Source organism: Canis aureus, chromosome 24 (assembly GCF_053574225.1).
Source record: "Canis aureus isolate CA01 chromosome 24, VMU_Caureus_v.1.0, whole genome shotgun sequence".
NCBI classification, from domain to species: Eukaryota; Metazoa; Chordata; class Mammalia; order Carnivora; family Canidae; genus Canis; species Canis aureus.
The window spans coordinates 35,372,685-35,396,473 of NC_135634.1; the positions used below are offsets into that span (position 1 = coordinate 35,372,685).

At 49.2% G+C, this 23,789-nt stretch overlaps 2 protein-coding genes and 1 long non-coding RNA gene across 6 annotated transcripts in view; 1 reads left to right on the forward strand and 2 right to left on the reverse strand.

Moving 5' to 3' along the window:
* RHOBTB2 (Rho related BTB domain containing 2) overlaps positions 1-11,121 on the reverse strand; it is a 29,655-nt gene extending 18,534 nt beyond the window's left edge. Inside the window, exons 1-2 of one of the 3 annotated variants that reach the window (XM_077868839.1) lie at positions 11,055-11,118; positions 4,206-4,293 (exon numbers count right to left, since the gene is read on the reverse strand). In XM_077868839.1, the coding sequence (XP_077724965.1) occupies positions 4,206-4,261 (56 nt within the window). In that variant the 5' untranslated portion in view covers positions 4,262-4,293; positions 11,055-11,118. Of the gene's footprint in view, positions 1-639; positions 882-4,205; positions 4,294-11,054 lie in introns of those variants that run through there. The other 2 variants (XM_077868837.1, XM_077868838.1) reach the window with 2 other exon arrangements.
* A 107-nt stretch (positions 11,122-11,228) lies between these two features.
* The window catches only part of PEBP4 (phosphatidylethanolamine binding protein 4), a 247,070-nt gene continuing 234,509 nt past the window's right edge, over positions 11,229-23,789 (forward strand). The window contains exon 1 of one of the 2 annotated variants that reach the window (XM_077868849.1): positions 11,229-11,341. The gene's annotated coding sequence lies outside the window, so the exon portion shown is untranslated. Of the gene's footprint in view, positions 11,342-16,176; positions 16,198-23,789 lie in introns of those variants that run through there. The other variant, XM_077868846.1, reaches the window with a different exon arrangement.
* LOC144296043 (uncharacterized) overlaps positions 12,692-23,789 on the reverse strand; it is a 34,411-nt gene continuing 23,313 nt past the window's right edge. The window contains exon 3 of the long non-coding RNA XR_013363177.1: positions 12,692-12,913. This is a non-coding gene — a long non-coding RNA (uncharacterized LOC144296043). The remainder of the gene's footprint in view (positions 12,914-23,789) is intronic.

Consider the following 23,789-nt stretch of genomic DNA (forward strand, 5'->3'; position numbering starts at 1 on the left):
AGATGAGTCCCTCCTGCAGATTCAATGGACAGCAAGGCTCAAAGGGATCTTGAATGATGGCATGAACAAAAACTGCAAACCTGAACACACACACACAAACCTTCTCAAACATCAACAAGCAACGCTAAGCGTCTCTCCCATAGTTTGCCAGAACTCTGATGCACAGACTGCAATGGAGTTGGGTTGAAAGAAAGATCTCCGGATCGGCGAGCAAAACATCCAAATGCCATTGGTTTTTAAACAGAAACATTTCCACCACTCTGGACCTTGATTCCTGACACGCTGCTCTGCACATACACACACATACACACACACACACACACACACACACACGAAACATAAATAAAATGTTTAAAAACGGGTAGAGGGGAAGGCCACCACACGCCGAGGCAATCAAGTCATCTTCCTTTCCCTAGAAAAACCCGGAAAAGGTTAGTCCCCCGCCCCCTGAGACCCCAGCAGCCAAAGCTCTAGCCAAGGGGAGAGGGACCCGCAGGGGTGAGGGGTGGGGGTGGGGGTAGAGGGAGGGGAGTCTGCAGAAGGGGCGCAGGTAGGGCCGGGGAGGGCACGGGAGGGCGAGGCGGCGCGTTTCCAGGCAGCTTGCAACCCGGCCATAATAGAAATTAATCATTTACTTACACCACTACATGTGACGGGGTAATTTCTAGTGTAAGGAACACATCTCTTCCTGCTAAGCACGCTCATTTTAGTGAATGTCTGGGGTCACTCCGCGCGTGCAAGTTAGGACGATGCGGGGCCGCCGCGCTGCCGCCGCCGCCGCCGCCGCCGCCGCTACAGGCTCCGGGCCCGGGTCGCGCGGGATCGGAAACTCAGGCTGAGCCGCCCAGGCCGGACGGCGGGCCGGGGGCGGCCGCGCGCGCGCCACTGCAGCCACCGCCTCTTCCGGATCAGCATCTCCCCGCGCCCCGGGCGCCCGGGGTCATGGAGGCGCGCTGGAGGGGGCTGCGCGCGGCCGCCCCGACCTCGGGCGCCTGGGCCGCGCCGCCGCCGCGGGTCCTCGGGCTGCGGAGGCTGCAGGCGACGCGCAGCGCAGGAGGGCAGGGGCGCGGCCGCCAAGACGCCGGGCGCTGCAGTCCCGCGGCCCGCTCGCGACCTCCTTTTTTCATTCACAAAAAAGGGAGAGGGGAAAAAAAAAAAAGAAAGAAAGAAAGGGAGGAAGAACCAGGGGGGGAAAACAGCGCACCCAGGCCGGCGGCCGGGACAGGCTCCGCCCACCGCGGAGCGCCATTGGTGGAACGGGAGCTGGGGGCGGGGCGAGGCGGGGCTAGAAGGGGATTGGGCGGCCGGCGGCCCCGCCCCCGATCCAGGCTCCGCCCACCCCTCCGCCCTCCCTCCCTGCCCCCGCCTGGAGGGACGAGCCTGGGAGGGTCTCGGCCCACCACTGGGGGCGGGGCGCTTCCCTCCACCTGGCAAGGTGCAAGATCTCGCCGGACGCCCACGGGGTTTCCCCCTTTCCTCCGGGAGGCTGAGGAAGAACTGGGAGACGCATCTTAGCCCTGGAAGGGATGCGAGTTAGGGGAGGGGAACTTGGCATATTTTCATTGCCCCTTAAGCCCAGGCCTCCGCCCCCGGCCCAGGGGGAGAGGAACACAGCGTTTCCATACAGGCCCTCCTTTGGCTTGAGCTTCTTCCTGGCACCTGGGGGCCTTCCTTCCTTGATCACTAGCCGTGCAGCTACAGCCTGTGCCTCCGACTCCTGCAGGGCCCCAGGACTTTTAGTCACTATCACCTGCACCTTTTCCCATCTAGGCCTTCTCCTCCTCCCTCCCTTGTCAGCAGTCTGTGCTTCCAGCCCACCTCCATCCTATTGCCACCTGGAGTTTACTAGATAGTAAACTAGATAGTTTACTATCTCCTGACCCCTTAAAAGAAATGCCATGAGGATACTAGCCTAAGACACCTTTGGACTCTCTTAGTTTACTCCTCTGTAAAACAAAGAGGTTATAAAGGATGACTTCTGTAAATATTAGGCAGTCCTCAAAGGAAGTTTCCATGTCCAAGGCCAGTTGGATTCTGATGATCCTGACTACTGGTAATCATAGTACCCAGCTCAGTCTGATTTTATCTGTTTTGTCAATTACCTGCGGGCAATTTTTTAAGTCCAGACTGACATGTCTCCCACCTCACCGGCTCCAGCTTGTGCTCTGAGAATGCAAATCCAGTTTAATATTAGTTTATGCAAAAATATGATTAGGAAGAGAAATCCATTGCCAAAAAAAAAAAGCCAAATAAAAATGAATCTTGTATTCTCTGAAGTATGCTTTCCATCTATGAACGCTTATAATTGGAAGTTGCTCGTTAAGGAGTTTGTGATAAATGTGCTTTCTGGCCTGGTCCATGTTCAGTTAGTGCCTGATTGGTGGAGGATACTTCCCCCACCTTCTTCTGAACCTCCCCAGAGCTGAAGAAGAGGTTAGCGATGACTAGGTGTGCCGCTTCACCCTTCTGGTTAGGATTCTGTCTCCATAAGAACAGAACGTATTGGTTTGAATACATGCATAGGAAAGAAAGCCATGCGCAGGCGTGTTCTTCCCACATGTTTGGCGATGAAGAGCCTCAGCCCATCCTCTGTGTGCTAGATGTCCCTGCCTCAAAGAAAAGCATAGCATGACATCTCTGCACGGGAGCACCAAGGGGCCAAGGCCTCCCCTGCTGATACCCTGTTGCCCCCACCCAGCTCCAGAGTGCCAGCCTGTTGGCGTCACCTTTCACACATCCCAGCAGCAGAGACAGCCCCAGGGTAGTACAGAGCAGAAAAACAGAATTGCCCTCTGCCCCAAATGGAGGGGCTCCCAGGTCTGCCTCTATGGGGCCAATGCCCTTTCCTCCTTCAGAGAAAGAGCCAGCTCAGCCTGGAGACCTCACTGCCCAACAGGTTGCGCTGTTGGGGTTCAAAGGTTGGCCAAAGGAAATTGCACCCCCCACCCTGCTCACATTGGGTAAACTGTTGCAGGCAGAGACAGGTGCTCCGCTGGGGGACACGACCTTAATTTCTAGTTCTGCTTTTGGCGCACAATCCTCTTTTTCAGCTTTTCTTCAAATCAGAGTTCTTTCTGATTGCAGCACCTCTCAGGCATTCCCAGTCAGAGCCTCCTCCAACATCTCTGCCCTGAACAAAGCCCTCTGGTGACTCCTCTGTCCCATGATATAGGCCCCTTGAGCCTGTCCCCAACAGGCATCCCATCCAGCTACGCCCATAGCCACTCTCCTCAAGGACATCATGAGCTGCCATTTTCTGGAAGCCTGTGAGCGAGAAGCCCCGTCTGGGGAGAAAACTCTCCATCGTGGTTCTCAGGAGGGCACCTTCTCGGCAGGCTCTCAGCCAGTGCCACAAGTCCTCCTCTGCCTGAGGCTCCAGAGGCTCCTCCCCAGTGCCTGCCCAAGCTTTGCAGACTCCTCTCTCCGTGTGGCCTCCTCCAACCTGCACGTTCCATTTGTGTCGCACACAGTTCCAGCCTTTCTACCGTTGGCAGGCTACTGATCTCTCTTCTTTCGGCCCTCTCCTGGAACACTTGAACAAAGCCCACCCCACAGGTCTGACATGAAAGCCTGCCCCTCTCCCCAGCAGCGTGCAGTCTGGGGCACATGGCATTGGCACTCTGTGCTTGGTATCAGCTGAGAGCAAAAACAGAGGCATCTCAACATGCAGAGCCTTGTCAGGGGGAAGGACAGCCAAATCTGGAAAGTCCAGAGTCTCTCAGCCTCCTTGCCCAGGACTCAGGGGGCACCACCAGGTTGTCATAAGAGACAGAACCAAAAAAAAAAAAAAAAAAAAAAAAAGAGACAGAACCCTCCCGGGCCTTTGCTCGAACAGTTCTCTCAGCCTGAATACTTCTTCTCATCCCTTCACCTGGATAATGCTCACTCATCCTTCAAGTCTCAGCTTAGATATCACTTCTTCCAGAAAGCCCACCATGAATACCCTCTACAAAGCTGGCAAAGTTCCCTGCCCTTCTTCTGTGCTCCCCGAATAATACCAATCCCACTGCTCTGTCATTGGGTCTCTCTCTTCCTCCCTGTACTGAGAACTGTTCAGGGAAGGGACCATGTTTATTTGAGAGTTTCCTTCTTGCTGGTATGGCTACCAGTACTCAACAGGAGCTCAATAAATGCTTGATGGGTGAATGAATGTCTGGGTGGGGAATGTGAGAACGCAGGAGTCAACCCCACCAGTGGTTACTCACATGCTGTCCAGGGAGGTCTTCCACAGGCTGTACCGGCCTTGTCTTTGGGTCGCCATTGCTCTGGGTACCCTCCAGGCTCCTGGCTATGCTGGACAGAAATGAATGGGGCAGGGCAGGGGAAGACAGTGAGAGAAGGAATAAACACACTGTGAGCTACCTGCAGAGGCACCACCAGGTTGGTCAGCCCATACAGAGGGTCTACTCAGGGCAAGAGCATGGCTCCTGCTGTCCAGGCTCATTGGGCTGACCCAGAGGTCACCTGGGAAATCAAGGAGCTCCCTGAGGGCCATGAACAGGGCTGAGGGTCCATCCCATGCTGCAGGCACTTGCACCCTCTGAACTGGTTTGGCAATTTGGAAAGGACACTCTGTTGTCCTTCAGGAGGCCTGGATTCCATCGTCATGCAGCTGGGTGATAGTGGGCAAGTCTCTCTCCTCCCTGGGCCTGTTTTCTCATGTGTAAGGGTCGGGTCAGTTTATCCAACACTGATATTTATTATGGGCTCCTAGCATGGAAGGCCTATATTTTATCAGCCATCCTTTTCACTGAAGAAGCTCCTGACCCAAATTAGGCTCAGCAGAATATCAGCTGATGGCCACCAAGGCTGAGAATGGAAGAAGGAAGTATTTGGGGGACAAAGTGGGGAGGGATCAGAAACATAGTAAGAGAGGCAGAGATCTCCACCTTCAGCTTCCTTAAATGGTCAGTCACAATCTTGCAACAGGTTCAGCCAAAGAAAATTCTGGGGGATACCTGGGTGGCTCAGTGGTTGAGTATCTGGCTTTGGCTCAGGTTGTGATCCCAGGGTTCTGGAATCAAGTCCCGCATCGGGTTCTCCACAGGGAGCCTGCTTCTCTCTCTGCCTATGTCTCTGCCTCTCTCTGTGTCTCTCATGAATAAATAAATAAATAATCTTAAAAAAAATAATAAAAAAAGAAAATTCTGGAATTTGAGGAGAGATAGGGAATGATTAAGGAAGGGCTCAGCGAAGCCAGCTGGATACCTCTGGAAGTAGCTGGTACTGTGTCGTTAAAGGGTCATAGAGGGGCATCTCTGTGACAACCCTCCAGGGACAGGGGACCACAAAGCAGAAGAAAGCTAAGGTAAGAAGTCCCCCAGGATCCCTGGGTGGCGCAGCGGTTTGGCACCTGCCTTTGGCCCAGAGCGCGATCCTGGAGACCCGGGATCGAATCCCACGTCGGGATCCCGGTGCATGGAGCCTCCTTCTCCCTCTGCCTGTGTCTCTGCCTCTCTCTCTCTCTCTCTATCATAAATAAATAAAATATTAAAAAAAAAGAAGTCCCCCAAGCCCAATGTGGGTAGGGTTGTAGACAGTAGGAGCCCCAAGAGCCCTGAGTAAAAAGAAACTAAAGCAGAAGAGCAACCACTGCAGTAACTGGTGCCAGCTTCGGCTCTAGTTTCCCCTCTGCCAGGAACTGGCTGTGTGACTTTGGGCAAGGAACCTAACCTCTCTGGTCTTCTGTTGGGATAATAATATTACTTGCCTGAAGATGGCGGGGGGCGGGGTGGGGAGCGCTAGATGATCCTCTCTTGGCCCCTTCCAGGGCTGAGATCAGAGACTGTGTGTTCCCTCTAACTCCTCCTTCATTTCTGCCCTCTCCCCCCTCATGGATTTGTGCTCAGTATCCCTGTTCGAAGGGGGACCTATCTCCCATTTGTGCCTCAGCTGCCTACACTGCCTGTGGCCAGCAGGCAGCACAGAGGGTGTAGAAGTCTGGCAGTCTCACCTACCAGGGTTGGAAAATCCCATGCCCACCTTGGCCCTGGTGCCCAGGGGTTCCCTGGAGAAAATGAACAAGCAGGTGAGGCAATGAAAGGAACACAAACAAAATTTCTGCCTGGGATTTTCAAAGCCCAACTGGCCCCTTGCAGCCTCCCCTCCACCACACTGTGGGGCTGGAGGCGCTGCTCAAAGCAGGAGCTGAAGAATCCACTCCCAGTCTGGCCTGGCCAGGCTGCAGCCGGCCCCAGCTGGCAGAGATCTGAGCGTGCAGACCCCTCTGCCCACTCACCCAAGCCCCTCCACTCTGGCCCTGCCTCCTAGGGAGCCACAGCTGGCTGAAGCCTCCAAGCAGTGGATCTGTAGCTCTGAAGCAGCTCTTTGCTTAGAGGAGAGACTGGGGCACCGGTTGGCTTCTCTCTTTAAGAGCTGCAAGCACCACCACCACTAATACCACAGGGGAAATGCAAGAGCCACCCCAAGGCTCCTGGGATGTTATTTCTCAGGACACTACGCTAGAAACCACTAGGCAGGCCTCCAGCAGAAAGAAGCGACATGGTGTTACTTCTGCTGCACTTCGTAGACAGAAAAGTTACGAAGGGGAGTGGGCAAAAATGCACTCCCCTAGCCAGCGCGTTCAAGGACCAAGATCCTTCACTTCAAGCAGGCTCCAGACCTTCCGAGAGAGGACAGGCTTGTTCCTGGAGCCCTGCAGAGCTGCAAGTGAGAAGCTCTGAGGAGGCTGATCACCCCAAAATAGACTTGTTTTTTTTCACAACTTTTTCATGAGGCATTGGCATCTCTTGCAAGCATGGAAAAAAAATAGCCTGAACTGTTAACAAATAAAGATTATAAAAAGCCCCAACTGTTCCCCATGGGTTTCCATGTGGCTGCGGTGTTCTAGAGGGGGGCAGGGAGGGGGCTGGGGGGGAGGCCAGTGGAGATGTGTGTCCAGGGGCCCCCCAGTCTCCTTACTTCTGACCCACCTCTCCCTTGGGCGCTGGTATTGCTGGAGCTCACAGGGATAATAATCCACGTTAGGGATGGGAAAGATTTTTGTTGGCCCTCAGAGATGGTCCACTGCGAGTGTGTGTTATTGTTTACCGCTTCCAGATAAAGGAATGCATGGCATGGAACAGAGAATCTTTCTGAGAAGAAGACAGAGTTTGTTTAGTAAACCCTTGGAGGGCTCAGTGTTCCTGTCAAGGTCAGCTTAGCCTGAATCTGGACCCTGCCTTGGGCATTGCTGCCTGTCAGTAACCAGACCTGAATCTGGGGCTGTAGCTGCTTTTGACGCAGATGAAAGGATTGTGTGCGGCTTCCCAGGAAGGGAGCTGGCCCTCACCTGCACTCTGGGTTCCCCTTGCAGGGCTCCAGGCCAGAGCCTGCAGAGCACCGCCCTCTGCACCCTTTGCCTGAGTCCTGGAGCCATCTTGGTACTTGGGCTCCAACAACATGAGGAAGGAAGGGTGTAAAAGTCGCTGGAGTGGACTCTGGAAGGGGGTTCCCATCCCCTCAGGGTTCTCAGCAAAATTAGGGAGTTGACCTGGAAGACATCTAAGGAGCCTCTGGCCCTGACTTTTTATAACCAGAGGAAGAGAATCCCCCAACTTCTAAAGCTCCACATCCTCCACAAAGTCTGGGATCCATCAAGGATCTGCTCCAGCCCCCATGAAGGCCCCTTTTTCTTCTCTTCTTTCCTTCTTCCCTCTTGTTCTCCCTTTCCTTTGCCCCCACTCCTATTCTTCCCTCTCCCTTTCCCCACCTCCTGGGCAGAAATTTCTAGAAAAAACATCTGCACCTGGCTCTGGTTTGGTCAAAGAGAGGAGGACGGTTGGTTGGCGAACAAGCAGGACAACTAGGGACCGTCGTGGGCATTATTCAACCCTGGATGGTCCTCCAGAGCAGACAGCTGGGGAATGCTGGGCAGAACTTTCCTGGAGTGGTGAGGGACCAACAGGGCAACTGCATTGTCTCTGGACCTCTCTGGACCTGGAAGTCCTCTCTCAGGCTCCAAGCAGCCAGAGTCAGTAGCCAGCTACCCTGGGAAACTGCAGCTGCTCTCAGGGTCAGGGTGCAGCGTGCAGAGTCCAGGCCCCGGGTCTCAGCCAAAGCATTGCTCTGCAGGGTGTGACCATTCCCAGAGTTTTGGACCCCCAGGGCAAGGCACAAAGTGAGGTGGGGTGTAGGGACTGACACAGAGACAGAGAGTAGGAGCAGGTGCTCAGGTTTGGAAGCTTCCTCCAGAACATGTAGGTCCTTTATTTATTTATTTTTTTAAGATTTTAAAAATTATTTATTTATTTATGAGAAAGAGAGAGAGTGAGAGAGAGGCAGAGACACAGGCAGAGGGAGAAGCAGGCTCCATGAAGGGAGCCCGACGCCGGACTCAATCCCGGGTCTCCAGGATCACGCCCTGGGCTGAAGGCGGCGCTAAACTGCTGAGCCACCTGGGCTGCCCATGTGGGTCCTTTAGAGACATAGCTTGTGGCCCTGGTCCCCGGACAGAGTGGCAGGGGTGGCAGGGTGCTGTTATGCTGCCCCTTGGAAACACAGTCTGGGCACCTCAAAGGCCATTGAATGCATGCCTCAGCTTTGTCTGGTAGCTTGGGGCTCACTCCTGCTCACCCTACCTTTCCCCCAACCCATCCTCATCTTTCTCCTAGGGGCCCCATGCTGAGAGCTGTCTGGAAGCTTGAGCTGGGGGTGGAATCCTGGGGCTGGAAGTAGCCCCAAGAGGAGACCCATCTCCACACCCAACAGGAAAGCCTTGGGGAGGCAATGTGGCTTCAGCAGACCTTGGCTTATAGCAGCTCCCACCACTATCTTATCCATGCGGAGCTGAGACTGCAGAGCCCTGGTGCTAGGGGACTCGGAGTGCTGACCACGCTGAACCTCTCTGGGACCTGTCCCGTGGCCCTGCTGGAGGCAGATGTGGCCTGGGCCCCTAATAACCAAGCCAGGCCAAAGGTATGTGACCTGTCCTTGCAACCCCAGTCACATCACTTACTTACCCTAAGACTGAGAAAAATGAGGCTTGTTTGCTCTTTTATTCATTTATCTTGTTTTGCATATCACATGCATGCTAAACTCCTACCAGTGCCAGACACTGCTAGAGATGGTGATGATTATAAAATGATGATGCCATCTGATCACCAAGAAGCTTAAGCTTAATCATAATCATCATCATTTATCACAAGTCTGTTCTATGCCCAGTACTGGGCTAACTGTACTCCTTCATTTACGCTTCAAAACAATCCTCTGAGGAGGTACGATTATCCCTACTTGGTAGATGGGGAAGCCGAAACTTCAGGAAGCCACGCGACTCGCTACTGTCACAATGCAGGCAGGCCCAGAGCCTCCCAGGGGAGATGGCACAGCCCCGGAGCCCCCTCCAACCTCGTGCCCTCATTTTAGAGCATTAACGTGTTGTTCTTAATTCATATGAAAATGACTATCTTTATCTGAGCAAACTGAGCTAGAGCTGAACACAGCATGTGCCAAGTCACACAGGGAGTTTGAGGCCATGTGGGGCCTGGTGCTGGGGTCCTTTCCCCAGACTTGATCTCTGTGGGCTTCAGTTTACTCTTGCGTGAGACCGGGTGGTTCTGGTGGATGATCCCCACCGGTTTTGAAATCCTGACTGTGTGAGGTTATCTTGTGACATGTTTTCTGCCATCAGGGAGGGTCGCTGAGAATGGATCAGCTTGCCTCAGAGCCCTCCCGGGCCCCCACTCACCCTGCAACCCCAGTCCCAGAGGAAGTCAAGAATGTGGAAATGTTTTCATGCCTCCAGGTATGGGCTTTTAACTCAGTTGATGCAATATATATATATATTCCATATATTCCTATATATATATATATCAGAGAAGCTGACAGGTCTTAACTGCTGGAGATAAATATGCCCTAGAAGTGGAGACACAAGGAGGACACAGAATTTAGAGCCCGGAGCCAAGGTCACCTATAAACAGGGGCAGCTGGAGCCTTAAACAGTCACTTCACACAGCCCCTCAGTGGGTCTGACTTCCTGCGCAGTGGCCTTCACCTTGGCTAGGGCCCATGGCCACCCAGCTCTCTGCATCGGCTCCCTGTCTGAGTTACCTACCAGGGCATCCTCAGGCCCCAGGAAGCCTCAAGTCTAAGTCTCGTCCCTTCCTAAAGCAAAAGGAGCTCTCTCACTCAGCGACTGCTTTGCCAGGAGGCCGGCTGGGGTGGTGGGGTGGGGGTGGGGGTTCTTGGCTGCCCTGTGTTCTGGGCCAGGTGTGCCTAGAGAGAGGAGTCAGATTGAGTGGGGTGGGGTGAGGGGCCCAAGAGAGGGTGAGGATTAGAGTTAGGGATGCTGTTCAATTTCTTTTCGGAGAAAAAAAAAAAATTTCTTTTCGGAGAAATGGATCCTACTGCCAGGAGGATCCAGCAGCTCCAGGACTGGGGAAGGATATCCAGAGGCTGCACAGGGTCTTGAGGTGAGCGGTGAGGAAAAGCCAGGTGCAAGAAACCCAGCAGAGCAGAGGCATCCCTGGTACTGGCAGGAGCCACCCAGGCTGGAGAAGGGTGTAAGGGCTGAGGGGGCCCCAGAAACACAGGTGGTTGCAGTGCCCCATCCTGGCCACAGGCCACTTTGATTGAGTAGGATGAGAAGGGCTGTTGGAGGAGGAGAGACCCCTGCTTCCCCTTCCCTCCTGGCTTGGTTCCAAGGAGAGTGGAATGGAGGCCTGCCCTGGCTCCTGTAGACACTGCCCCTGGAGACTCCCACTGTATGTGGAACTGTAACCCCTTCACACACACACACACACACACACACACACACACACACACACACACTTTCTGCCTTGGGCTCTGCTGCCTTGGGTCACTGGTCCAGAGTCAACAGGCTGCTGCACCCTGATGGGTAAGACACCTGATTGATTTTTTAGCCCACCTTCCCCCTGCCTTCACATCTGTCTCTTTCGGAGATCACATTCTGAGACCTGCTCGTTGTACTGAGTTCTGGAAGGAACCTGGTGAGGACAGGTGAAGCAGCCAGAGCTGGAGCTCCTCTCTTTACCCCGGGCACAGAAGAAGGGTCCAGGGGTGGTCTTGGGATGGCAGGGCACAGATTGTGGACTTACCTGCTGCCTTTCCTCTGGGGCCCAGCTGGCCTATCACCGTTCCCTGTCCGTAAGCAATGTCCTGGGCTGGGCCAGGGGGGAGGGAATGCTTGTGGAAACAATACTCGGATTTTAAGGGCTGGGATCCAAAGCCCAGCCTATGGGGAGCCAGGTAAGGGTCATGGTTACTGTATCCAGGGGTGGGACTAGTAGGCTGGCCTCCTGGTCACTTCCCTCCCAATCCAGGTCTGTGCAGAGCCCAGAGATAAGCCACTTGGCCAGGAGGCCCCCCTCCCAACTTTGTACAGGTGAGCATTCATGTTATCTGGGCCCAGCCCCTGACCCCCTCAGGGCCTTTTTTTGGTCTGCCTTGAGGCTCTCATTCTGACTTCTGTCCTGGCCTCTCCTCCTCCCTGGTGACTCACATTGCTTTGGAATTTCACTCACTGGCTCTTTCTGACGCACATCCTGGGAGCCTGGCCTGGAGCCAGGGAACAGGGCTGTTGCTTCAACCCCACCGGTGATTAATTTTGGCAACCCGAGCTGGAGGCTATATAGAGGGAAGCAAGGCTGGAGAAGCAAGATGGGAGTTGGGGGGGTGTTGCTGGACAGGAAGCCTTTCTTCCTGCTTCTGCTCATTTGCACTCAGGTAGAAAACAACGTGAAAGCTATTAGCCTGTAGTCCTGGCCAGCCAGGATACTCAAGAAGGTTGAGCAACTGAGTTCAAAACCTACATATATTGTGCTTCTTGGAATGGATTTCTGGACCTCAGTTTACCCTTTTGTGAGTGTTAAAGGTTTGCTAGTCCCTCATTTTGAATGCTAAGAACAATGGCCTTGTACTCAGTTGATGGAGCTTACATATCCCTCACAATGGCCTGGGCTCTGTTATTTCTGCATTTTGCATGTGCTATGAGGGACTGGTGCTGCCTGGGATTGTGGAGAGGGGAAGGGGGACTTGACATGACCCTGCACTGGGCTGGAATTCATCCTGCCATCACGCCGACTTGTCCCCATCAGATGCCTCAGCTGAGAAGGCAGAGGCTCCCCATGGCCTTCAAAGCACTTACCTCCCCTGGGACCCTGGTGCATACTTTGGTAGCACATAGTGGAGCCCTGGGTCCGTGTGCTGTCTTCACTCCTCCAGAAGCTGGTTGCTTTTCCCATTTTCTCCCCAGACTGTTCTCCACCTCTTATCTTCCCCAGCTGCCCAAGGCCCAAGGATTCACAGTCCCACCCTGCCCCTTCCAGCTCCTCTGCTAAGTAGAGAGCTCTATGCCAGACTGATCAGCTGACCCCTGTAGGTTCATGCATGGGAGGAGGGTTGGGGGACATCCTCAGTGTATTCAGGAAACAAAGTCCTCACCCCATTGTCTAGCCCCAAAGAATGGCTGCAGTGAACGGAACCATGAGCCAGTTTTGGGGGAGTTGGCCTGTCAGTGAAGATATTGCCCCTCACCTGGGATCTGGTGGTCGCCCTAATCACTGCTAAGGTAAATCTGGTCTGTAGGGGGCGCTAGAGAAGCACACTTTGGGCACTCCTCACCTTCTCCTTCTTAGCCACACTGGGGGGACCATGATCATTTGGGAAGATGTAGAGAAGTAAAGGGTAGGTAGGGTTAAGGAAATGAATCTGTGCCTTGATACGCATGCCAATGATTACAATCAGGATTTTTTTTTCAAGTTAAAAGCACTGTTAATAAGATAATACATCATGATCAGATAGGTTTAAGAGTTTGGAATCCAGGGCACCTGGGTAACTCAGTGGTTGAGTGTCTGCCTTCAGCTCAGGTGGTGATCCCAGGGTCCTGGGATTGAGCCCTGCATCGGGGTCCCCATGAGGAGCCTGCTTCTCCCTCTGCCAATGTTTCTGCTTCTCTCTGTGAATAAATGAATAAAATCTTTAAAAATAAAATAAAGGGTTTGGAATCCCGAGTCAAACTGAGCTCAAATCAAAGGAATTCCACTTAAAGGTTTAGGATATCCTATATATTTCCTTCTGTAGTCTTCAATATTTTTAAGTGATACAATATATGGCACAGTAAAATATGACACACATCCAAGTCATAAAACATAATAAAGACCCCCCACACACACACACACAAAAAGACCCACACAAGTGTGAACCCCTTACTCGATGTAAAAAGCGTAACACAACCAGCACATTGCAACGTTGAGACCACGGGAGTGTGACTCTTCGTTCCCACCCCTCACCTCTCAACACAGGGACCCCTACTCTGCATCTGGCATTTGTCATTTCCCTGAAGATTTGGAATATTTTCTATCCTACGGTGTGGGCATCTCTGAATCACATACTGTTCAGGTTTGCTCATTTTTAAGCTTTGAGAAATGATATTACACTGTGTGTGCATCATCTTGTTGGATTTGTCTTTTCTAGGCTTTATGTTACTAAGATCTGGCAACCTGTTGTGTGTAGCCGCAGTGCCTTCATTTGCAGGGCAGTGTAATTCCCAGGGCAACAACATATTATCTGCTGTCCAGTCTTTGGCTATTATGAAAATTGCTCCTTTGAATATTCTTGTGCTTGTCCAAGTGCACATGCTCAAACATTTGTCATTGGGTAAATGGAATTGTTGGGTTATGGGGTGAGTGCTTGCTCTCAAGTTGACAAGATTGTACTGAAGTGTTTTCCGAAGTGGCTAGAACACCCACAGCGTAGAAGGGTTCCAACTGCTCTTGATTCTCATCTCCACCTGATTTTTCAGATTTAAACATCCACTTCTCTGCTGGGTGCATAATGGCATCTCAGCAGCAACATTCTGTGTTTCTCTGATTACTAACAAGGTCAAGTGGGTATCTTCATACGTTTTGGTACATTTGTTTTTCTTTTTCTTCAAAGTGCCTGTTCATGTCCTTTGCCCATTTTCTGGACACCATCATTTTCTTATCATCAGCGATTTGTATGAATTATTTATATATTCTGGAACGAATATTTTTCAGTTATGTGAAAAATATTACATATAATAGATGTTATAAATATTACAATATTTAATTAATATTAAATTTATATATTATATAATATTATATATTTTAAAATATTAATGTATTTTAATATACAAAAGAATTTCTAACTTTTCAGCTCAATGTGTGAGAGATATTTTCTCCAGGAAAGTGGCTTGTTATATGACTTTCTTTATGGTGGCTTTCGATGAACATGCATTCTTAACTATATTGCAGTTTGATTTATCAAGTTTTCTTTCACGGATAGTATATTTTGTGGTTTAAGAAACCCTTCTTATTCTGAGGAGATAAATATAGTTTTCTATATTTTTTCTCCAAAATGTGAAACTTGCCTTTCCTGTTTATGTCTTTGTCTGTAATTGATATTTATTAATTGGGGTTCTGGCTAAGAAAAAAGCCCTAGTACTTTATTATAAAACTATTTCTCTGGTTCTATAATGAAGAAAAGTTCATTAATAAATATTGATAATTACAGAAAATATGAAAAATTAAGAACAACTAAAATTTTTACTACCAAATCAATATAGATGTCTAAAATACATAACTGGTATATAATATCATGCATATAGCACTATATTCTTTTTTATGTCTTTTTCTCTGATTTTATAGGTTCATAGTAGAACATTTAGAGGTAGAAAAGAAAGAAAAACGAGTGTGTGTTTCACACTACTCTGAAATTGTTCCATGTGCCTCCCAAACACTCAAACTGGTTATTCAGGAGCAGAGTTCTCTACTGAAGATCATGGCCATCACCCTGCCCATGCAAATTCTTCAGGTGTATCTTTGGTCAGGAAGAGACTCATGTATAACCGCCGAATAAGCATATCATGAGGGGGGCCTTAACAACCCAACAAAATTCCAAATGGGCCCACTCAAATTCCAGAAAAAAAAATTGTGAGATAAGTTATTTATTATTTTTTAAAGGTTTTATTTATGTATTCATGAGAGACACTGAAAGAGAGAGGCAGAGACATAGGCAGAGGGAGAAGCAGGTTCCATGCAGGGAGCTGGATGTGGGACTTGATCCAAGCACTCTGGGATCATGCCCTGAGCCAAAGGCTCAACCACTGAGACACTCAAGCGTCTTGAAAATGAATTATTTAAATGATATATAAGTCATGTCTCTACCAATATTTACTAAGATACTACTTTTTTTCCTTAAGGTAGAAAATAAAAATATAGGTTATGATCAATATAGCCCAAACCAAGTATTTCCCCCCCCCACATTTTACTTATGCCTTATTATGGCAAAATTATCAATCTCAGAGTTTCAGCCCTTTCTAGAGAAACTGTCTGAACTCTATTTCACTGGCTTGGTATAAAAGTGGTCTGCACATTGGTACAAACATGTCTATGTGGTGTCTACATACCACAAGGAGAGCTAATTAACCCAGCTAATCCAAAGAGCTAATCATGGTACTCACTATTTCTAAACCAAGACCAGAAGATGACTCACTATCCATAAGAAATATGCTGCCTGTACCAATGGATTGGAGTTTTTATAAAATCGAAAGTCTAATTTGTGAGGTAGTTTCACGCTGGTACATCAAAAAAACTTGAGAATGAGGGAGTGCGGGAAGGGGCAGTGGGCAGCTGGAAAGGAGATACTGGAGCAGAGCCTTCCACCAACAGGTAGAAAGGCCAGGAGGCTGGGGAGAGGTTCCAAAACAGGCATTGCCATCTTGCCCATGGCCTCCCTTGGCCTGCATGATGGAAGCAGAGGTAGGAGCCCCAGACCAGTAGCCTCTAAGTTTTCCTGCACCTGAGTTAGGTGAAATGATGAGAGGACAGAGGCTGAGAACCTTGGGAGTAATGAAAGTCTTCTCTTTTCTGGTTCTGCTGCACAAATGCCTACGTGGGCTCCAGTGCTTAGCCTCTCCAATGACAGACATCACCATGTAGAGACTGGGGCCTTTGAGAGTCCAGGGGACAGGAGTGAGGTGGGGAGAGCGTGCAGCAGGGCCAGCTGTACCTGAGCCCGACATGGTCCAGATCTTGGGCTGCCTGGGGGGAGCGTGGTGCTGCTGCAGCTGGAGCTCAGCTGACAGGGCTCAGGGCCAAGCTTAGGCCATAAACTCCTCTGGAGAACCTGGCACTTTCCTGTAAGAGCATGCCAGCCAGAGTATGCCTACTGCTCATTCTGCAACCCCTGGAGAGCAGAGGAGAGCTGCTTCAGAGGCAGGTAGGAGGAGACCAGGGCTACACAGATGGTACCTAACTTTTGTCCCTATTGACCCTCTCTCTCCTTCCCCCCTTCCTGCCCCTTCCCCAGGAGTAGCCTGCACCAGCTCCAGCGGTGAATTCCTGGCAGGGACAGCGGCTAATTCAAATGAAATTTGGTTGGCAAAAGACTCAGCTCTCAAAACCAGCCTACTCAGAACAATCTCAATCTCGAAGGGCCTGCCCTAGTGAGAGCATCTCCAGGCTGCATGGAAGCAAAGAGGGTGGGGGTGGGGAGGTCACTGCAGCTCCGGAGGCTCCCCCTGGGGAATGAGATCTTTCTTTCTTTTTCTTTCTTTCTTTCTTTTTCTTTCTTTCTTTCTTTCTTTCTTTCTTTCTTTCTTTCTGTCAGCACAAGCAGAGTTTAAAAAATGGTTCGCTTTTATCAGTGCTCAAATCAGCTCCAGTCATCATTTATTGAACTAGTTATGGCAGGCACCGTGCCAGGCACTGACAACTGGCTTTTACAATAGGAAATGAGATCGGAAGGAAAAAATACATTCTCACAAGCAGTCCTTTTATATATACTGCAGTTGAGTTCTGAATAAATACATTTGTAAATCTCAGAGGAAAACCAGTAGGCAGTTTAAAATCGAAAAAGTTGTGGACAAATTTTTTTTTTGCTTAAATCTCTGTAGATAAAGTATGACATGAAAGAAGGAGCAGCTTAGAGCAATTTAGTGTTTTCTTTGTATTATCTATGGCTAAAAGGGAAAGTTTAAAAAGGGAGACTTGAACGAATGTTAGGTGTTGTTTTGGGGTCATAGCTACGGGATGAGATGCATTTCGTGCAATCAAGTAGAAACACAAAGTTGTAATTTGGGATTTTGAAAGTATTTGGGATGTCACATGAAGCTGTTAGAAGATTGGATTCCTTGGAATTTGGAGCTCTAAGTTTAAATATCCACAGAGTTTGTTTTTTAAAAAAACTTGGTATTGGACATTAGTTCAGACTTTCACTTTGAAGATAGCTAGGATAACAATCAAAATTGTCCCCATGAAATGAACTGACCCTTCTGTTTTTCAGAATTATTAAGGAATTTGACGATTAAATGAATTCTCATTTCTCTTCACACTGGTAAGATAAATACACATTTTTTTCACTGTCCTCATAAATATTCTTTTTTTTTAAGATTTTATTTATTTATTTATTCATGAGAGACACAGAGAGAGAGAGAGAGAGAGAGAGAGAGAGGCAGAAACACAGGCAGAGGGAGAAGCAGGCTCCATGCAAGGAGTCCAATCGGGACTCGATTCCGGGACTCCAGGATCACGCCGTTGGCTGAAGGCAGGTGCTAAACCACTAGCCACCCAGGGATCCCCCTAATAAATATTCTAATGTAACAATTAAACATATAAAACCTGAAGGATTTTAATTTACCAGTAAGTTGCATTAGCAAATAAAATAGGCAAAGAACATGCAAATATAATTCATTTTTTAAAAGGCAATAAATATGGAAACTTTTTTAAAAGGCTTAACCTCGGTTATTTTTAAAAAGTGAAAATTAGATCAATTTTTAATCTGTTGAATCAGTAAGAATTTTTTGAAATGATGATACTCAACTCCCTCTGCTTGATGGAAGTATAAATTAGTACATTTCTGACAAACAATCAGATGGTATATGTGAGGACCCACTCAGAGCCCAGAGTTGGTATAAAGAGTATTTATTTTATTTTATTTTATTTTAAGATTTTATTGATTTATTCATGAGAGACACAGGAAGTGAGACAGAGACATAGGCAGAGGGAGAAGCAGGCTCCCTGGGGAAAGCCTGATATGGGACCCAATTCCAGGACCCTGGGATCACAACCTGAGCTGAAGGCAAAAATTTAACCAACTGAGCCACCTAGGCACTCATTGATCTTAGTGCTTCTTAATGTGATGTTCAATGAAAAGGATCCCAGGCACAATAAGACTGGGGCCCTTTGGAATAAAGCTATTTCAATTCCTTTTGTTTCATAAGCAGAGATTTTGATGCGACAGTCCAGTGATGCTGGGTACTGAGATCTCTCTCACGTGCTACAAAGCAGCCCAGAAACACTTCAGTAGTTGGGATCTAACTGAACCACCAAGATGCGCTACAAAAAAATTATTATTGACCAAAATAATAAACAAATTAATTAATGTTGAGGGAAGAAAGATAGTACAGAAAGAAGGAAACATTTTGCTAGCTTTTCCTTCAATTGTAAAATGTCACTAAAGCAATAAATATGGGTAGGTTTTTTTTCTTAAGGTACAAACTGTTTTAATTGCTTTATTGCATCCCATAGGTCAGTGATAAAAGCAAACATAGAGTTGCAACTTGGTATGTTAAATAACTTGGTGCATAAAAGATTAATAAAGTAGGTATATATACATGCAAAAATATCATGACAGTATATAAAGGATATAGGAAGTTAGGCAGTGATTTGCTTATTGCAAATAAGCAAACATGCTTTTCAAGGATAACAAAACATAACAGGTAGGTAAGTAAAAGATATCTTCCATAATTTCAACAGCAGAGTGGCAATTCCTTTCAGTTCTATTATCTCCATGTTATATGTTTTTTATACATTTTTTTGTTTATTTATCGATCTTAGATTTTTTTAAAATTTTTATTTATTTATGATAGGCACACAGTGAGAGAGAGAGGCAGAGACACAGGCAGAGGGAGAAGCAGGCTCCATGCACTGGGAGCCGACATGGGATTCGATCCCGGATCTCCAGGATCGCGTCCTGGGCCAAAGGCAGGCGCCACACCGCTGCGCCACCCAGGGATCCCTCGATCTTAGATTTTTTTCTTGATTCTAGCCTCATGTTGTGTAGTAGACACATTTTATATTTTAAAATCATATTTAAAAATTTTTTACCATATGTATTCCCAAACATATCGAACAATTGAAAAGAAATAATCCAATAAATACTCATTCCCATTACCTAGACTTAACAATTTGTTAACATTTTTCATGCTCTTTTTTGGCCAAATTTTTTTCAAAACAATTTGTAGATGTTGAGGAGCAACATCTTCAAGGTCCTTCTAGCTGGACTGAGAATCAACTTGATGCAGCGCCTGGGTGGCTCAGTCAGTTAAGCGTCCTTCTCGATTTCAGCTCAGGTCAGGATCTCAGGGTCATGATCTCAAGGTCTTGAGATCAAGCCCTGCAGGAAGGCCTGCCTCCCCTCAGGCTCTGTGTTGGGTGTGGAATCTACTTAAGATTCTCCCTCTCCCTCAGCCTCTCTCTCACCTCACCTGAGGGCATGCTCTCTCTCTCTCTCTCTCAAAAAAAAAAAAAAAAAGTCAAATTGATTTGAGACACGCTAACAAGAGAAAAATCAAATTTGATTTCATATACATATTAATCCACACGGACATGAATTCCAAAGATAGGTAGATAAAATGAGGAACAGATGTCACCTTAGAAGAAGGGGTCGGGGTCTGGGACTTCAAAGGGAAGGCATTGAATTCACAGGAAGGTGAAAAAGAGTCAGGCAAACAAGTGTCTGCTGGGCCCCCAGAAACAATGGGACATACAGGAGTTGGATCAGGCCTGACTAGGTTCCTCCCTGTCTGCCACACCTAGTTCAGATCATAACGTAGTGATCTGTGGTGACAGCTCTGTTCCCGGAGCAAGTCCTCCACCTACACTCTTTTTAGGCAGTTGAGGGGGAGGCGAAGAGCTTTTCTTGAATCTGCTGCTTTTTGATTGCTTTTAACTCAAAATAATCTTCATGCTGAAGCACCCCATCTTGGAGTGGCTGTCTCTGGCCCCTACACAGATATTATGACACTTACTCCGAAATACTTCAACACGTGTGCCCTCCAAAAGGACATTGTCCAGCATAAGTAAACACAGAACCATCATCATCCTGAAGTAAACTGACATGAAATTCTCTGATATCATCTTCTACCCAGTTGGTACTCACAGTTCCCTGAATTGTCCCCAAATATATTTACAGCTACTTGTTTGTCTGTACCTTTTTTTTTTTAAGTTTAATTTATTCATTCATTACAGACACACAGAGAGAGGCAGAGACATGGGTGGAGGGAGAAGCAGGCTCCATGCAGGGAGCCCGATGCGGGACTTGATCCCAGGACCCCGGGATCATTACCTGAGCTGAAGGCAGATGCTCAACCACTGAGCCACCCAAGCATTCCTTTCCTGTACCTTTTTAACAGCTGCCTAATGTTACCATCAATGGATGATACCATGCTGGAATTAGCCAGCTCCTCTAGAGGTGAGCTGTAATTGTCAGGGAGCCTCTTTCTTCACAAATTTGGTCTTTCACCAAGTATTTATTGAGTGAAGTGCTGAGCACTGGAATGTCGGGGTGAAAGTCATTTTCCTGCCTTTGAGTAGCATGTGTTCAGCGCACAAGAAGCTTTTCTGTCTTCACTGGGACATTTCCAAATTAGCAGAAGAAGGGGAAACGCAGTCAAATCATGAGAGCTTGCATCTTGATGTGTATTTTATCTTTGGAAAAAGATGTATTTTACCGATGATCCAGTATCAACAGAAACAATGCTTCCGGCATCTACCCCAACTGAAAATGCCAATATCCCCTCTTGGGGTTTCTCCCTCCCCTCCTACCCCATTAGTCTTCTTTTTGGTATTTCTTCGAGTAGAGAATAATATTGCCTTTTCTTTATTCCTTAATGAAGCAAAATGGATATTTCTTCTCAAATCCCTCCATTGCTTCTATTTGGCGATGCTTTCAGGGTCCTTTCCTTTGGTCCTTCGGCCCCCCGCTCGCCCTCCTCCAGCGCCAAGCTTTCCTGCCCTTGGTGAGAGGAGGCCTTGCCCTGGGAGACCCATTGGGTGGTCTGCAGTCCTCTGTCTGCCACTGTCTCTGCCTCAGGCTGCAGAAAGGGTCTTACTGCTTCCACACTCCCACCCAGGAGCCCCCTGGGGTGATGGGGTGACCAGGACTTGTCATGCCCTGGGGAATGGGAAGAGATTTCGGAGGAAGGAAAGGAGCCACCCAGCTGGAAAGACATCTTTGAACTCAAGCCTCCTCAAGCTGGTTCCCCTCTTCTCCTATCCCCCTTTGCTGTGTTCTCAGAGCATCCCATGTGCCCCGTGTGCGGGATGTACTTTGCCTTACCCTATCTCTGTTCCTTCTCAGGCCTGTGTCCCTGCCTCAAATGTGCTACCCATTCTCTCTGTCAGCCTCAGTCCCTCCAGGCCAAAGACTCAAGTTTAAAAATTTCCTTTCCTTTCTGCCCTTAGTTCACACCCCGCTAAGCTCAGCTGCTGTGGCCTCTCTTGTCTCTCTCCCTCTTCCCCAGTGCCATCCACCAACTCTCCCAGGACAGTGGCTTCCCCACTTCTTTAGCTGCTCCCAGCCACTCTGGTGGGAATCATGTGGGTCACTTTGGTGTGTGTGACCCACTCAAGCATCTCCAGGAGAGCCATTCACTAATCAGATTGCAATGGGTGCGAGCACAAGCCCCACTGTCTGCTGCACAGGACAAGCTAGGATTCTTTTCCAGCACTTCTGAGGGGATGCGACATGAGTACCTCCCCAGCTGGCCTGGGAAGTCCTCATCAGTGTCCACTCCAGCCCTTCAAGGGCAGACAGAGCAGGGGCACATGGGAGACCAGGCCAACAGCAGCGTCCTCAGTCGGGGCTGATCTGAGTATGGAGGAGGCATGCAGTTTGAATTTTTGAATGTGATGGACAGTGGAACAACTGTTTGGAGATGTGGGCCTGACCCTCAGGGGAGACGAGGTGCCAGAGATATAGCTCTTGGGGTCAGCAGTGTGGAGCAGAGCTTGAGATTCTGGGGTTGGGCCTCTGTTTCTAGGGAGACAAGAAGAGGCCAAGGGAGAAAACAGTGGAGAGGGGCACCTGGGTGGCTCAGTGGTTGAGCATCTGCCTTTGACTCAGGAGTAGGATCCCAGGGTCCTGGGATCGAGTCCCACATCAGGCTCCTCATGGGGAGCCTGCTTTTCCCCCTGCCTATGTCTCTGCCTCTGTGTCTCTCATGAATAAACAGATAAAATCTTAAAAAAAAAAAAAAAGAAAAGAAAAGAAAACAGTGGTGCAGGGGCAAACAGGACGCTTAGTGGATGAATCCTTTCTGTTCTCATTTTCCCCACAGGCCCTCAAAGTGATGTGGACTCTAAGCAGTACCTGTTTGTGCACAGTACCTGGGCCAGATGGCTCCCAGCAGCCCGTTCTCTCCCCCTGCTGGTCATGTGATTTAATTATTAACCCAGGAAAGGCAATTCCCCATGGAGGGGGCTCCACGGCCCATTAAAACTCTGCGAGCTGCACTTCACAGGCCCAGACTCTTCCCGGCCTGGTATATTCTGGGCCTGCAGGGAACCTACATTTCTCCCTGACCTGTGCTGCAGTGAACAAAGTATTATCTTCTGGCGGGGCCTCGGGGGACACAAACCAGACTTGTGGAAGGGGAGGCAGCCCGGGCCTACACCATTACAGGTAAACCGCCTGCACCTAGAGCTTTCTGTAGCCTGATGCCACGGCGAGCTCCCTGGGCCACTCCAGTCTCAGCTCCAGAGCTGTGGGCACCAGCTTGGCTGGTTTTCTCACCCGTCACACTAAAAAAGCACAAAGAGCAAGCAGGCCACCCTGCACCCTGCAACTTGCCTCTGCCTTGTGACTGTGCTTAATATAGGTCAAATGAAAACAGCTCCCAAAATAGACCTTCTCTGAGAAGCAGCTGCGTCTGTGAAATGCTCCACGAAAGGGAAGAGGTGTGGGTGACAGGGGAGTGTAGTTCTCCTCAGGTGTTACGTAACCTGGACCTGGAAATTGGGGCCAAATATCTGGGGAGGAAGAGCTAGTGGGGTCCTGCCCCCGCCCCTGCCCACCCCCACCCCAGGCCCGGGAAGTAGCCCAGCCCTTACAGACAGCGGCAAGTGTGCAAGGAGAGGGCTCTGTCCCAGACAACAAGGTCACCCCCCAAAGCATCACTCTGGGGAGCTTGTCATGCACGCCCAAGTGATCACATGACTCTCACCAGAACTGGCTGGAGGCCCCAGATTGGGGGAGGGGGTGGCTCCCCCAGGAGAGCTGGTGCAGGGGATGAGTTTCTTTTCTTTCTTTCTTTCTTTCTTTCTTTCTTTCTTTCTTTCTTTCTTTCTTTCAAGATTTTATTTATTTATTCATGAGAGACACACACACACAGAGGCAGAGACATAGGAGACATAGGCAGAGGGAGAAGCAGGCTCCATGCAGGGAGCCCGATATGGGACTTGATCTTGGAACTCGAGGATCACGCCCTGGGCTGAAGGCAGATGCCCAACCACTGAGCCACCCAGGTGTCCCAAGGGGATGAGTTTCATCTGCCCCGGGTGGTGGGCTGAGGGGGCCTAGCAGAGCAGGACAGGCATGTCTTTGTTTAAGGCTAGAGGAGCTTTAAGCAAGAGAAAACCTGCTATGTGCCCCTCCTCCTGCAGGTGCCACTTCTTCCCTGCTGTCCCCCGGGGAGCCTCCAGTGTGGCCCAGCACTCCCCACCGTATTCTTCCTTTGTCTTTTCCATCTTTGCCTCAGCCCAGAGGAGGGGGTTTCTATAATGAAAGAGCAGCACCTCCACCATTATTCG